At 34.1% G+C, this 15742-nt stretch overlaps 1 protein-coding gene across 4 annotated transcripts in view; it reads left to right on the top strand.

Annotated features, from left to right (window-relative positions):
* Slf1 (SMC5/6 complex localization factor 1) overlaps positions 1-14961 on the top strand; it is a 65811-nt gene extending 50850 nt beyond the window's left edge. For all 4 annotated transcript variants that reach the window (XM_048424271.3, XM_048424263.3, XM_048424284.3 and 1 more), the window contains 7 exons: positions 726-873; positions 6837-6982; positions 7905-8068; positions 8742-8875; positions 10870-10962; positions 11375-11557; positions 14001-14961. In XM_048424271.3, the coding sequence (XP_048280228.1) occupies positions 726-873; positions 6837-6982; positions 7905-8068; positions 8742-8875; positions 10870-10962; positions 11375-11557; positions 14001-14482 (1350 nt within the window). In that variant the 3' untranslated portion in view covers positions 14483-14961. The remainder of the gene's footprint in view (positions 1-725; positions 874-6836; positions 6983-7904; positions 8069-8741; positions 8876-10869; positions 10963-11374; positions 11558-14000) is intronic.
* The last annotated feature ends 781 nt before the right edge of the window (positions 14962-15742 follow it).

Raw genomic sequence — 15742 nt, 5'->3', positions numbered from 1 at the left:
ATGCATACACAATAATAGGAATTAAAGTATTTTAGAAATGCAAATAGGTCTGCATTTGATTTGTAAAAATAGCAAATCTGTGTTTTTATGTATAAATATGACATATTCCTATTAAGTAATATTCACAGAAGCCTGGAATTCCTCATGATTTTGAATAGAAATTGTGCTTGACTAAATCCTGATAGCTTTGGGTAGGACTTTTTGTTGCTATAAGCTGTTGTTAAAAGCTACATTGACCATCCTTAATCCAGAGTCCTAAATGCCCCCAAATGTAGAAGTTGTTCGCCATCATGACTCCACATTCAGAACAGTCCATAACTGATCTTATAGAACAGCTCTCAAAGAAAAGGTTACTAGATCAAAAATACCGCAAAATTATTTCTGGGATATGTACATGAGATATGTATGAACAAGTGAGTTCTATATTTAGACTTGCTTGCTATTCTCAATATCATTTTCTATTTGTAGGTAGTTCGAAGCTCCAAAAAAATTTCTGAAAACACTTAAGAGTCCTAGTCATTTCATAGAATGGATTTCCAAAACTGTAGTGTGTGTAGTGAGAGAGTGGCATAGGATAGACGAAGAAAGACAGCTTGCTAGTATTCTTTTGTTACTAGTATACCCTGTATATTTAGTAGCTGATCTCTCAAGAAATAGTAAAAGGAAACATTAGAAAAGTCTTATATTTTTAATGTTTTGATAATATTTTTCCATCGTAATGCTAGGTCTTCAAGCATGAACTAGCTTACTTACTGACGGGAATTCTTGGAGCAGCAATAGATTATTGGATCTTCCTTGGTATTCATATGGGTAGAAATGTGATCCGACACATGTCTGCTGATTTAGGAAGCTACATCTCCCTTTCCTGTGATGGTAAGTGTTTTCGTTAGGGTGTAATATGAATCACTCCTTCTGAAAATCAGTCTTGAGTTTCCTTCTAAAAGTCTGTTCTTTCATGTATGTTCATATGAAGTTTTCTTTCAAAGAGTACACAGATGTGTATCTATAGAGACAATTTTAAAAGGAATAGAATTCTTTCTTTAATGCTTCCAGGTAGAGAGCTTCTATCTTCTTTTTACCTAAAATTTATGCATAATTGAACTTATTCCAAACAACATTTTATAAAAATTATATAATTTATTTCCTTTTATTTAAATGTGAGGGTGTCCATAGAAGTGGAGTTACAGACTGTTGTGAGCTGCCATGTGGGTGCTGGGAATTGAACCTGGGTCCTCTGAAAGGGCAGCCAATGCTGTTAACCACTGAGCCATCTCTCCAGCCATTAAACATTTATGTTATTAGTTTTTGAGAATTTCATTGAGTACTGAATTTGTACCATTCAGTCCCATAAACTCCTGTGCCTCCTCATCCAATTTCATGCCCTTTTTTTTCTCCACTATTATTTCATGCATATGTGTGTGTATTTATAGATTTACACGTGTATTTGACCACTTGGGATTAAATCAGAGCTCATCCAGAGAGAAGACTCTCTTAGCAGCCATTAATTACTTATATTTCTTTTCCTAGGGGTGGAACCTCTTCCATACACATGGGGATGTCATCTGATGTTCTCATTGTGCAGATCTTGTTTAGAGGACATATGGTTAAGGTTTTGTGGGTGCAGTTCCCTGTCATATATAAAGGGTGTGTGTGTGCGTGTATATGTGTTGTAGGAGATACTACTGCGCCTTAGGCTATTAGAGTCTTTCTGCACCCTTTTCTATGGTATTCTCTGAGCCTTTGCTGTAGTTATGTTGTAAATGTATTAATTGGGAATGAGCTCCTTGACACGTTTTCTCCATTTTAACCAAATATAGATTTCTGTGGTGATCTCTTTGTTAGGGAGAAGAAAAGTTCTTTGATGAAGGTAGAAGCTATACTTACCTGTGGATGTAAAAATAGACATTTTGAATACACTAGTCAGGGAACGTTGTAAATGTAAGTTTCTCCCAGGTTCCATTGCCTCACCAAGCACAGGTAGTTAGCTAAGGTAACAGTTACCAGGTGTGACTTCTCTCCTATTCAACTTGCCTTACAACCATTTAGATGACTGTTGGTTACTCCCTGAGATATTAACTGAACTTAACTAATTTTTTACTTCAGTATCTTGGATTTTTTTTTTTTACAAAAGCCTTTTCTTCAACTATTGAAATGTTCATTTGACTTTTTCTGCCAAATCTATTTGTGATTTATTACAGTTATTATCTTGTATATGTTAAACCATTCTAGCATCTTCACAAAAGCAAGCTTGATTGGAGTAGATGATCTTTTTCATAAGCATATGAAACTTTCTATTCTATTGTTCTAAACATTGCATGCTTTTTCTAAGTATTCCTGATAGTTTCATAAAATGTGAATATTTAGATGATAGTGTAGAAAATATCACCAGTAAATACATTATTGTTTGGATATATATGCATTATATATAAAAGATGTTAATGGTTTTTAGTGATAAAATTAAAAATTATAGATGATTGTAATTTTCACACTTAAAATCTGTTTCTTGCCGTTTAATTATGATGGTGTGTTGTCCCGAGCCTGTAATCCCACACACAAAGACCTGCACAGTGACAACACAGGACATGCCAGTGTGGGAATCCACAAGGTCCTATAGGTGAAGAGCTACTGGTTGTAAATGGCTGCTGATAAAGGGAAAATCAGTTTTCTCTAAGCACTAGCCTGTTTGCAGGTTATCTAGTCATTTTTTAGTTTGAACTAAGAGTGAGGGAAAAGGGGAAGATTTTGTTCCTAGGAAAAGTAGATGGTCAAAAATGAGTAAGAAGATGCAAAGTGGCACCTAATGGACAGAAGTTAAGGAGGCTACAGATATCAGGAATAGCCTCCTGAACCAAACAATTACCCAATGAAAACACTAGTACACATTGGTATAGTTGACAAATGAATGAATGACTGATAATAATTCATAATAGAAAGCTAAGATAGGATGTCTTTAATAATTATCAGGTCATGTCAGTCATCTCAGGAAATATCATAGCCAACTTTTGGGTCTTCAGAATGAGAAGACTTCCCTAAAACCTTACATGACCTGACTGCATAACTGACTTCAGAACAAGTGGTTACTCCTCACCCTCTTCTTTCTTCAATCTGTACCCTTAAATTTCTAATTTTTCAACTACGTAAGCTATGGTGGCCCCAAATTCAAGACCATGTTTTCTTACATGCCAAGTTGCCTATGGTTTGAACTGCCAGGTAAACAATTTTGCACACATACTGCAATACATCTTGGTATGTGAAAGAATTTTTTGATCTCTCTTAGTGATGTTGACTCTTTAAAAATATTCTGTAATAGGAATACAGGTTATAATAACTGAATTCATAATTTACTCAGATACCTTCTGTAAAGAAGTTTCTTTATTCTATCAAAGTTAGAAGATTTTTGTCATTTTATCTCCTTCCTGATCTCTTTCAGGATCAGGAGTTTCTCTTTCATTGATCTTATAGGTGATTATCATTCCTTTTTAAGAATAGATACCATTCGTTGAGTGGCTTTTTTACGTTTCTTAAGTCAAATTCAATCTTACATTAGATCTTTTATCATTTCTTTCCAATCATTTCTATTAGGTAAGTAAGTGCTTTTTAAAAATCTCACTTTTGGCATAATTTTCTAGAATGCCAGGGAATTGCTAACAATTCCTTGTTTCCATTCAATAATGAAACTCCTTAAGTTTTAGGATCCATGAAAGAATTAGCTTTAGCATTAAGGATTGTCATTATAGTTTTATGTGTTGGTTCTAATATGTAATAGTTGCCTTTAATGAAATCTAACTTATACTTTAGCCAAATGCATCAAGTAATAACACTTGCATTAATGGAGATCTGTATGTATGCAACTGCTTCATTGTTTTGTTCGTATTCTGGATGTCTTTTCATTCCATAGTAAGGCGTTTGCTGTGCCTTACTGTGAAAATTACTCTGTTCTTGAATGACAGATTGGAACCTATGACTGATAACTGATTTGAGCTAAAAATTAGCACAATACTGTGGGAACTATCATTAAAAATGTGACCAATTTAAAATTCTAGATGAACTTGAAATTATGCCACTATTTGAAGTTAATTTCCTTACCTGTGTGTACTTTTCTCAGTGTGCACACCAGCTCCATAGGCAAAGCCATTTGTTGCCAGGCTGGGTAACTTGAGTTTCATTCTTAAGATCTACATGGTAGAACAAAGTAATCCTTTGGCCTCTACAGACATGCCGTGGTGTGTGTGTGCGTGCATGTACACAACAGTCTGAATAAGAAGTTGCAAAGAAAAATTGAACACACGTATATGTCGAATTGATTCCATAGGTTTCAAATTATGGAATGGGTAAACCTTTTAAAATGTTTTGAAATATGCTTCTGAAAATAATCCAAATTAGTATCTTCCTATGTTTTTGCTAAAGAGAACTTAGTGTTTAAGATTTGTCAAGAGACAGGAATAAGTAAACAGTTTAATCTTAAGAGAGAAGCAACCTTTCTGTATTCAAAATAAAATTGAAGTGGTCATTTGTTATGGAGGTTTTAGAACACCAGACTTTCCCATGTGTTTTAGTAGTCCTTTTTTGTTCAAATTTTTATGAGGAAGTTTGAAAATCATGGTTTGCCATTTCTTTTGTTGTTACTGCTGTGATTTCTCTGTGGATATTCCTGCCTTCTGTTTTGTTTTGTGGGTTTGTTTGTTTTTTTGCATCAGTTCAGTGATTCTCCTCTGTGATTTCTGACTTGTTGATAAGACGGTAAATTTGGCTATTGTATCATTTTCATTTAGTATAAGTGCTGAACTTTACAGTTGTTTTATGAGAACTAAGGCAGTATGTATTTAGGGAGACATGTGGAACCCTTTGTTCTTTTCTTTAGATTTCATGTCCATCAGTCTCACATCAAAGCTATGGTATTGTTTTTTCACAACACTTCAGACAGAACTTTCTTTATCTATGCTTAACCATTTGAATTTCATTTTTATCCTAATTAGAATTCTTTAGAAACTTCAGATGGGGATTAGATTCTTCATTTAAGTAAAATATTGGATAAATATTCCTTGCCTGTTCTTTAGGCCTCAGAAGGTATATGTAGTGAGAAAACAACCTTACACAAAAAGCAAATGATAATGGCAATGTTCCAGTAACACTTTGCTCCTGTTCCTTCGCTAGTCTTTTCGTTAAACCAATTTCTTTTGGTTTTGATGAGAAAGAATGTGTTATTCCAACAGTCCCATGGCCATACAGAAGGACCTTGTTAAACTGGTGGCTGAAGCAGCATACACTTCTATCTTTTAGTACTTTTTTCTATGTATGGCAACTTTTTACACTGTGTTTTATTGTTTAACTTTAGCTCTTTAGTATCCTATTGTTCCTCTCATTCTTTGTCATTCTAGTGTGTTATTTATGCTCCTATTTATACAGAAAGTTTAATAGAAATTTGTATCATTAAGTAGATGACATGGAAATCAGTTTCCTTAGTTTATCTCAATCAATTATTCTGTCTGTAATACATTTTTGTCTTACTAACACTTGAAGTTTTGGATAGAAAGATTTAAGGATATTGGTAGGGTTTGTTGTTTTTCATAAATTAAAATTACCTCATTGTAGAGTGGGTAAAAATTTTAATGACATCTTCACATATTGTTTTATACTTTTCGTCTTTATCTTGTATGTGTCCTTTAGCTCTTCAGTGAGTGTTATCAGAGGAAACTTCTTCCTATCAGCTCAAGACGGAATGTTACAAATTAATTGCATGTGCGTTTTTGGGTTTTTTTTTAGTTTGTTTGTTTTTTGTTTGTTTGTTTGTTTGAGACAAGGTTTCTCTGTAGCTTTGGTGACTGTCCAGGAACTAGCTTTGTAGACCAGGCTGGCCTCAAACTCACAGAGGTCTGCCTGCCTCTGCCTCCCGAGTGCTGGGATTAAAGGCGTGCATCACCACCGCCTTGCTGCATGTGCACTTTTTAAATAAAACTAAGTGCTCTTGATGCCCGCCTATAATCCTAACATTTGAGAAGTGGAGGCAAAAGAATAAATAGTAAAGGCTGATTCTCAGCTACATAGAGAATTCAAAGGGCCACATTAATTTAAAAATAAATGAATGAGTGAATAAATAAATAAAAATAAACACTCTCTTGTTAGCCATGGCACATCTCTGCCCTCAGAGAGAGGCTGAGTCGTTGTGAATAAGGCCAGCCTGGGCTGTAAAATGAAATTTTGTGTCAAAAGTAAGTTTAGTCAGTTCATTTTTTTTAATTAAATAAGTTAATTAAAACTAAGAACTAGTTTTCCAAAAAGGATTCAAGTTGAGATTGTTAATGTTATTTAGAAACTGAAAGATAAAGTCTTACATATAGGTATAATTGTGTAATCATATAATCTATTCTACATATATGGTTTTGTTTTTGTTTGATTTGGTTTTTAGACAGAGTCTCACTAAGGCTGGCCTGAAACTATGTAGATTAGGCTAATTTGAATTCACAGGGGTCCCCCTATTTTAGCTTCCTGAGTGATGTGATTATAAGAAATTCACTAGTATATTTGATTCTCGTATATGTGATGTTAAGACTTTTAATTAAAGAGATAATGTTTGTTTTTCAAGTGCTAGCATTTGTACCATAAAAGAAATTTCTCCTGAAAAACAAGGAGGATTATATGTGTGTATGTGTTTGATATAATACAAAGTGTGTGTGTGCGTGTGTGTGTGTATGTGTGTACAACCATCCATAGTGGTTAAAAATTATAACTAAAGCTTGCTGGCTAATGATATATCACTCAATTGAGTACAATCTTCTGCAAAAATATGGAGAAAATGTATAAGATGTAACAATAGCTCTATTTAATTGTTTTTACAGATTTTTCTTCCCAAGAACTAGAGATCTTCATTTGTTCTTTTTCATCTTCCTGGCTTCAAATGTTTGTTGCAGAAGCAATCTTTAAAAAGTTGTGCTTCCAGGGCCCTGCCAGCGCTTGCACTGAGCCACTCTCTCTTCAGAAAATAGTAAGCACTGCCCTATTCAGGTTCCTCTTTTTCCTAAGAAGTGAGTTCATGAGTTCAGTTTCGATTCTTAGTTATTTCTCATAAATGGGCTGGAGAGATGCCTCAGTGTTCTCCCAAAGTACCCAGATCCAGTTCATAGCATGTATGGACCTTCTGATCTCAGGCACACATGCAGGCACCTCAAATACACACACACAAATAAATAATAATAATACATCTTTTCAGAAATAGATTGGTGAGTGAAAGTTTTGATGGGGAATAAGTAGAAAAAAGTATTTCCTGATATTTGCCATAATAATAATACTTTGAAATTACACCCAAAAATTTTTTTGTGTTTGACATTTAAAAAGGAAAACTTGCAAAAATGTATCCTATTTATGTATACATACATACATACATAAATACATATATGCCTCACTTGCTTCCATTCTCTCTTGTCTTGGCCATATAATGCTCTAAAAACTTCTTCAGCCAATGACAAGTCCCTTTCTTTATTGAAATGCTAGGCAAAATGCTTTGCAACAGGACCTGCTTGAAAGGTATTTTCTTTCCTTATTCCATTTATTCTGGACTTACCTTTCTGCTGAAGAAAACCATTGAGAAAATTGTCTGCAAGTACAAAAACAATGTAAATCATTGTAAGTTGGATATGTAACTTAATCAAAAGAACTTTCCTAAATGAATATTAATATTGAACTAGAAAATATAATTATTTTCTAAAGGTATCCTCAGCTTCAAGATATTGACAAAATAATTCGATAGATAATTACTCAGAACTGACGATTTTAATATTCAGTCATGTTTAGAGAAGATAATGTGACAATGTAGTTGTAAAATCAAGAAATAAAATGAGACTTATGACCAAGTAATTTTTTACTACTCTTTGTAGTTATGGTAATGATATTATGTTATTTTGTAACAGATAGACTCCTATTTGCCTGTTTTGGGAAAAATGGACATACATGGGGCTGGAAAAATGCAGATGCCAAAAAAAATCAGCCAGCGGCCTTGCCTAGAGCCTCAGAGAGCACTACTCATGCTGAATGGTGCAAAGCCAAAACACGTTGAAGGTCAGCCAGAATTTCTGTAAGTAGTGCTGTTGCTACAGCTATACTTTGTTGTGGAATGTGACCTTTTCTCTAAACTTTCTTAAACTTTAGGTTATCTGGGTTATTGTCTGCAGTATATTGATTGGGAGAATACTCAATTTTAGACCTATGAATAGATAGGATCAGCACTTCCTTTTACTTCCCTCCTACTTACCAAGTGCTTCCCAAAAGGAATGAAACTATTAATCAAGTCTCTGTTTCATATAAATGTTTTTCTGAAACATGAAGTACAGCATATTTTTGTAATATAAATGAGGTTTTAAATGTGTGGTCATGTGAGATGTTATACTGTTTTTTCCAAATGAAAGATTTCTTGAATGGGGAATTCTGAAGACCTGCACTCTTATTTAGTGTTCAGCTTTATATTCTCTACAAATGTGATTTACTTGGTTTCTTCTTTGCCCAACATTCTATACTCATTACCTTTTTAGTGAGCAGTTGGAGGTGTAGAAAATTAAGTGAAAATTAATGCATAAAAATTTGTTCCTATATAGCTGTCATCGTTTTAAAAATTGGAGAGCAATATGATTGAATGAGTGAGTGGTTTAAGTTAAAAGAAGAGTACATTCTAAAGGAGGAAGAATACTATCTTATGTATGCTGGCATGCCTTACTGAAAAGCAAGCTTTCCTTGGTTTTCTTTCTTTTCAGAGAGTTGAACCGTGCTAAATGTTCCTCATCATTGAAAAAATTGAAAAAGAAGTCAGAAGGAGAATTGTCATGTTCCAAGGAGAATTGCCCCTCTTTGGTTACAAAGATGAATTTTCACAAAACTAATCTAAAAGGTATCCCAAGTATCTGAATTACTTACACTAAGAACTTTGCCTGGTTGTAATCAGTACTTGCAAATTTCACTCATTTGCTGTGACAAATAAATGTTTGAACTTAAATATATTGGGCTAAATGTAGATACAGGAAATACTTTTGTAGAGAGCGTGTTATTTTCTTGAACTCTCATTTATACACAGGAAGTGATTGTTTCGCACCTGGTTAATAGAGTGCCCCTTGCTTTCTTCCCCACTTGCCAGATGCTTATTGGTGTGTAGCCTTCCTTGAGCTCATTCAGTTTGCCCTCCTTACTTTGGTGTTCCATATCAACCTGTACTGCTTAGGATCAGTGTCTTCAATTTGAAAGTATAATTCCTCCTCATCTCTTTTCAGTCATACACATTTTGTGAACAAAGAGTGAGGAGTAGGCTATGTTACATAGCTGTGTTAAGCATATGGGCTCTTTTCTTCTAGGCACTGAGCCCAGACTGAAATGTGTTTGGCTTTTGGTTCTAACTGTACTGGAACCTAAGTACCTAATGGATAGAATTTCAAGAACAGTGCTGCAATAATTTACTCTAGTGCCTCTTTTACTTAGATATCTCATAACCTGAAGATATATTACCTACAAGGCATCCTACTTGGATAAACTAAGTTGCTAGATTTACAAATTGTTCTTATTTACAAACTATTTCGTATGTATCAACTTAGGAAAATGGTGACATCAAAGCTTTTACAATGTTTCAGTATAATAGTTTATAACAGCCCACAATATATGAAGAGTATTTGATTAAAACTCAGATATTCACTTCAAAGATCAGTATTTTCTTTGTTTTATTGTTTCAAAACGTAAAATGAATATGAATGACTAGTCTGAACAGAAGGATTTGGGAGAGGAAGAAAATTGAGAAATAGAGAAAAACTTGAAGAGACTTCTTTTCTTATAGAAGAAATTCTCGGTAGAAGTTGCAGAGATAATCTGTAAACTGAGCACTATAGAAACATGCTGCTCTGTATTTTATAGCAGGAACACAGCATGTCCATATTTCATTCTGTTTCCTGTGCAGTCACTGACAAGTATTTACCATTGTTCTTAATATCAAACTATGACTTAAATTTTACTGTTCAGAGAGATTATGAAAAGATCATTTTGACCAGCAGCTACTTACTGCCTTCTGCGCAGCAAGAACTGTGTCATTCTGTGTGCTAGTGTTGTTCAGTTTTCAGTGGTACGTAAGGAGTGTGCGTGTGTGTGTGTGTGTGTGAGAGAGAGAGAGAGAGAGTGTGTGTGCGTGCGTGTGCGTGCGTGTGTGTGAGAGAGAGAGTGTGTGTGCGTGTGTGTGTGAGGGAGAGCGTGTGTGTGTGTGTGTGTGCGTGCGTGTGTGTGTGTGGTGTTTATATTAAGATTCTTCCATTTCTCCCTCTGTGCTGCTGTAGCCAAGCCAGACAGCCTATTGAGAAGCAGCAAACCATCTGTTAATGGATCTGAAGTTCTGAATTATACTTGAGTATGTGGAGCACTCGTGCTTAGCCAGGAACATTCATTTGAATTAAGCTATAAATGCTGTATAAGAAAGAGCCATACATTTAACAGAGGTTCATGAATAAATTTAAGAGAGGACAATTGCGCTTTAAAACTTTTATTGCTGCAAAACCAAGTGTTTTTGGTGTTTCTATCATTTGGGGTTTTATGGCAGGATTCAAGCTTTAAACCTTGAACTGTGGAGAGACAATGCCTGTGTTAAAGCTTTAGCTGTAGAATTTCATTGCTGAATTCTGACAGAACAGAAGCTCTGAATTGCTGGGGTTTCCCCCACCCCCACCCCCGTGCCTTTTTTTTTTCTTTTTTCTTTTTCTTTTTTTTAATTCAAGAGATGTTTAAACCCGTCAGAGGAAAACTCAATAAGTAATTGTCTGGCATAAGTCCACATCTTCTAGTCACGGCCTTTGATTATTTTCTTTAGTTGATATCTTGTCTTCTCTGGAATAATCTATTAATTTTTTATGGCAGGGGAAACAGCTCTGCATAGAGCCTGCATAAAAAACCAAGTGGAGAAATTGATTATTCTTCTCTCTTTGCCAGGAATAGACATCAATGTTAAAGGTAAGTTCCCCTAGGTCTTTGTACTCTTATTCAATGTCTTAAAATTTTTGATACAAATACTTTATGTCACATTAAGAAAAATTATTTAAGTAAATTTGCAGAAGATATTTTTAAAATATTGTTACTAGCCAAACCAAAATAATTCATTATATAATAATTTAGAACTAATAATATAAAATATTTTAGTAGTAATTTTCTAATCATATTTCAACATTAGTATTTTGAAGTTGCTTTTTATTTACCCTCAGTTTTTAAGTAGAAATTTGATTACACTGTGTTCATTTTCACCAAAGCTGTCTTTTCCTATATGAACCTCTACAGAGTAATAGTATGGGAGTTACAGAATATCAGTACTTTGCCACCAGCAGTATTACTAGTGCTGTTTGAAAACTTGCCTTGATTTCTAATTTAGACAATGCTGGCTGGACGCCTTTGCATGAAGCCTGTAACTATGGCAACACAGTGTGTGTTCAGGAAATTTTGCAACGTTGTCCAGAGGTAGATCTGCTCACTCAAGTGGACGGGGTGACTCCTTTGCATGATGCACTGTCAAACGGACATGTGGAAATTGGCAAGCTGCTTCTACAGCATGGGGGTGAGTGTACTTGTGCGAAGTGATTTTGATAGATTATCTAGGCTTTCGATAAATCGCTTAAAGGTAGATAACACTTTATACTTAAAAATATGTAAGAAAAGGTGCTTTTATTTCATATTAGTGAATAATTAAAGATAGAAAGTCTCAAAATATAACCACCCTTTATTAGCTGGTATAAGAATCATTTTATAATATATATGTACTGTTCTAACTATTGAGGTTTATATATAATAATATATGATTTTTTTCAGTTGAACATGTTGATGTTAAATATTTCTTTTACTTAACATATATGATGTCTTTGTGAACTAATTATTTTTTAAAGCTTTGGATTCAGTGCTTCTTGTTACTACTTTGGTTTTCCATCCATCCTTGTTTTATTACACGTATATGTATAACTCTCTAAACCAATGTTGTCTTTATAAGGCATTCCTTTATAGATTATGGAAAAGATAGCTATGAATATTTTCCATTTATATTTGCAGTCACCTAAGTTAAAGTTGGATTTTCAAAGATGATAGTAAAGGAATGCAAGGATTGTGTGAAGAGGCTAACTTAAGCGTCGGATGCATTTACTGCTTTTCCTGAGTCTTTCAATTTTTACCTTCAGCAACTTTCGTTTTAGCGACATTTCTGCATATGAGCTATTACACATATTGCTGCAAAATATTCAATCAAATGTGTTTTTTCAAAAAGAACTGATTAACTAACTTGTAATGAGAAAAATACAAACCTTTGTGTAAATTGGTTTGTATTGTGCTAATTTTAACTTAGAATTTAATGTGTTTCTGTTGTATATAAAGCATTTTGTTCTGTGAAAAATCAAAAGGCATATTGTTTATGTGGGTTTTTGTTTGTTTGCTTGCTTTTGGATTGGGGTTTGAGGGGGGTTTTGTGGCGGGGAGTGATGCTGTGTACATCTAAGAAGGGATGCATGATGACTTGAGAGACTTGGTTATTTATAGTCTTCTCCTGCCCCCTAAAGGCCTAAGTGTGTCTGCTTTACCAACACTATTTCATAATTGACGTAGTTCTTCTACCTTCTTTTTAGAATACTGTTTTCTAAACCTAATGCTTTTTCTATTAAGTATTACGTTTTTCTACTCACAGATTTAATCTGACATTCTAGCAAATACTTGTTTCTGTATCAAATGATGTGATATGAGAGTTATTACTGTATGAAATCCAGCTTATCAGTATTCTATAGTGTTAGGACAACCAATGTGAATTTTGCTAACAAAGAGTAGTAAGTTAGGAGAGAAAATCTGCTTATACTTGGCTAAAGTACTTGTTTGTTTGTTTGTTTGTTTTGTTCTTTTTTTTACTAATCCAGTCATAGTCTGGGTTTGACATTGCCACTATGCTAAGCTATTAATTTCAAGATTTTCAGTCCTGAGAGCAATAATATTAATACTGCTAAAACTGTTTGCTTCAGGTAGTCATCGTAATTTTTTCCTAACAGGAAAAAGTTAGAATATTTTATTTTTGTTTTGAGATGCTAACAAAGATAGATAATACAATTTTCATTTGGAATTCTTTTCTCTACAATTGTACATCAATCATTTAAGCCATCGTATGTGTGGTCATAGTCATCATTAAGTGTCTTAACACTTAACAATCTATTCTCTTTTTTGATCCATTTGATAATGATAGGAATTTCCTCTTTGGTCTCTTACTGCACCTTCATATCCCAGGTTAACAGTTCTGTGAGTAAAGGCTTAAAGATGTGCTGACGGGTCCAGTCCAGTACAGTACCTGTACTTGGTCACATGACTGAGTGCCGTGTCATTGCTCTACATTCCTTACACACTTTATTATTTAGGGAATAACTTTCAGCCCTTAGCGTCTCAGTGCTCTGTAAGTACCTACTATGACTATTGGCAGGTTTTTTGTTTTTGTTTTTATAGATAGATCAACTATTGAGTTTGATTTAGAAAAATTAACATGGAAGTCTCTGTGAAGCCCTTACCTTTAAAGCAGTAAACATTAGCAAGAATAAAATGAAAAATGTACTATGTCTGCATAGGGTATTTATAGTTTCCACACTGCCAGTGGTTTATCAGTAATTCAAAGGAGACTTTTTTTCCTTTTTCTGAACTTACACTAAGGCATTTTGTGAATTCCGTCTATGAATACTGAAATTCTTGCTCTTACTGTGCGCAGTCAGGTGTTTCAAACTCTCATTCATCTTCTATACTACTTCTCCAACTAGAGGATGGGCTTTTAAGCAGTCTTCATTAGACAACTGACTGCAATTTTAAGTTTGTAAACTCACCTTTATTAGTCTGTATAGACAGTTACGGTCTGTAGGCAGCTAATTAGTAGCAACTATGGTAAAAAACAGACCCCTGTAAGCTTTGTGGCTAAAAGGGAAAAAAACAGCTGTTAACCTGCCAAAATAAAAATGTTTTACTGTTAACATTTTATATTTTGTTTTTCACAGGCCCAGAGCTTTTACAACAGAGAAACTCTAAGGGGGAGTTGCCCTTGGATTATGTGCTGTCACCAAAAGACAGGGAAGAACTATTTGCCATTACCAATATAGACGATACAGTGGACAACTTTCATGCTCAGACACAGAAACATTTTTATCACCAGCAGCTTGAATTTGGTTCATTTTTACTTAGTAGGATGTTGCTTAGTTTTTGTTCAATATTTGATTTATCTTCAGAATTCACCCTAGCTTTCAAAGGGTTGGCTCATCTAAGTGAGTTGCTCATGGCATGTAATAGTGACACAGAAGCCACCAGTGGACATACTGACTGGTTACTGGATCTTTATGCTAGAAACATAAAGGCATTAAAGAAGCTCCCAGATGTTCTTAAGGAACTGCCTGGGAGTCTAAGTGTGCGTCCTGGAGTACATACTGAGGCCTTATTGGTGACCCTGGAAATGATGTGTCGGTCAGTCACAGAGGTGTCATGATGCCGGAAAGTGTGAGTCAGATTCTAAACATACAACTTGCTCTGTCAATTAGTATAATAGTCATAGCTTATGGACAAATTTGATTTAGTCACTGACAGACTTATAGCAGATTTTCATAGCACTTAAAAAACATATGCAGAACTAGATACGGGCTCCCTTTCCAGGTTGGGAATTTAACTCAGAAAAGATACAACAATAAAAGGAAGTAGTGTTGTTGGGTATAAAATGCTTTTATTAATCGTTAAAATTCTTTGTTTTGAAAATATTTATTTATATTGCTTTGTAGAAAATAAAATATTTTTTCATATCAAAATGTTCTTTCCTCTAAGTGCTATAGGTTTTTAAATCATGATAAGGATATTCATTAAAATGTGTATCTGTATGCTTGAAAAATTTGTTTCTCCTTTATATGCTAATGTCTAAGATGCATTTGTTTGTCTGTGTTTCTAAAATAAACCTTTCTAGAATTTTAAATTATATTTAATAATCTTTTGTTTTTAAATGCTACATTAGTTACAATTTAACAATTCAGTTCTTTAATCTGTTGTAGTTTAGCAGTGCATATATGAAGTATGCTTCTGTTCGCTTAACCAGTCTTCTGTCAGTGAAAACATTTTGTTATATATAATAAAACATATAAAGTTTTATTAAATAATATAATTAAAATTTACAATGAAATTGCTGTGGAATAATAGGTCTGAGGTTATCTGAAATTTTAGTATGCAGTATGAATTTACAGATTAGTGTTTCAGGTTTTTTTTCTAATGGTTTATAACTTAAAAGACAGAGTGTGACTATTACCTACTTAAGAGATTGTAATTCCTTCACTGGTGAAAGGAAGTTACATTGTGTCATAGATGGGGAAAAGAATCTTGATGTTTTGTAATGTAATTGCTGCCCCAGCAGCAACTAATGTGTTAAAGAAGCATTATGCTTCATTTCACAAACTGATCTTTCAGCAAGAGACAGACGCTCAATGTCTTAGTCTTTTCACTCTAATAAAAATCAAACTTCTCTAAGATTTTAAAATAATTTTATATGTCCTATAAGAAATAACATAAAAATTTGTTTTTGTTATTAATCCTCCAAAGTATCAGCAAGCACAAATAGTCACTGGGGAGGCTGAGTTAGGGGAATGACAGTGAGTTTGTATCCAGACTAAGCTACAGTGTGACCCTGTCAGAGAGGAAGACAAAAAAGAAGCAAAGAGGAGAAGATGGAAAAGAGAAAGGAACCAGGAATAGTCACTGAATCTCATTA

The sequence above is a fragment of the Myodes glareolus genome, chromosome 15, assembly GCF_982192425.1.
Source record: "Myodes glareolus chromosome 15, mMyoGla1.1, whole genome shotgun sequence".
Taxonomy (NCBI): Eukaryota; Metazoa; Chordata; class Mammalia; order Rodentia; family Cricetidae; genus Myodes; species Myodes glareolus.
This window is presented reverse-complemented; position numbering and strand designations above follow the sequence as displayed.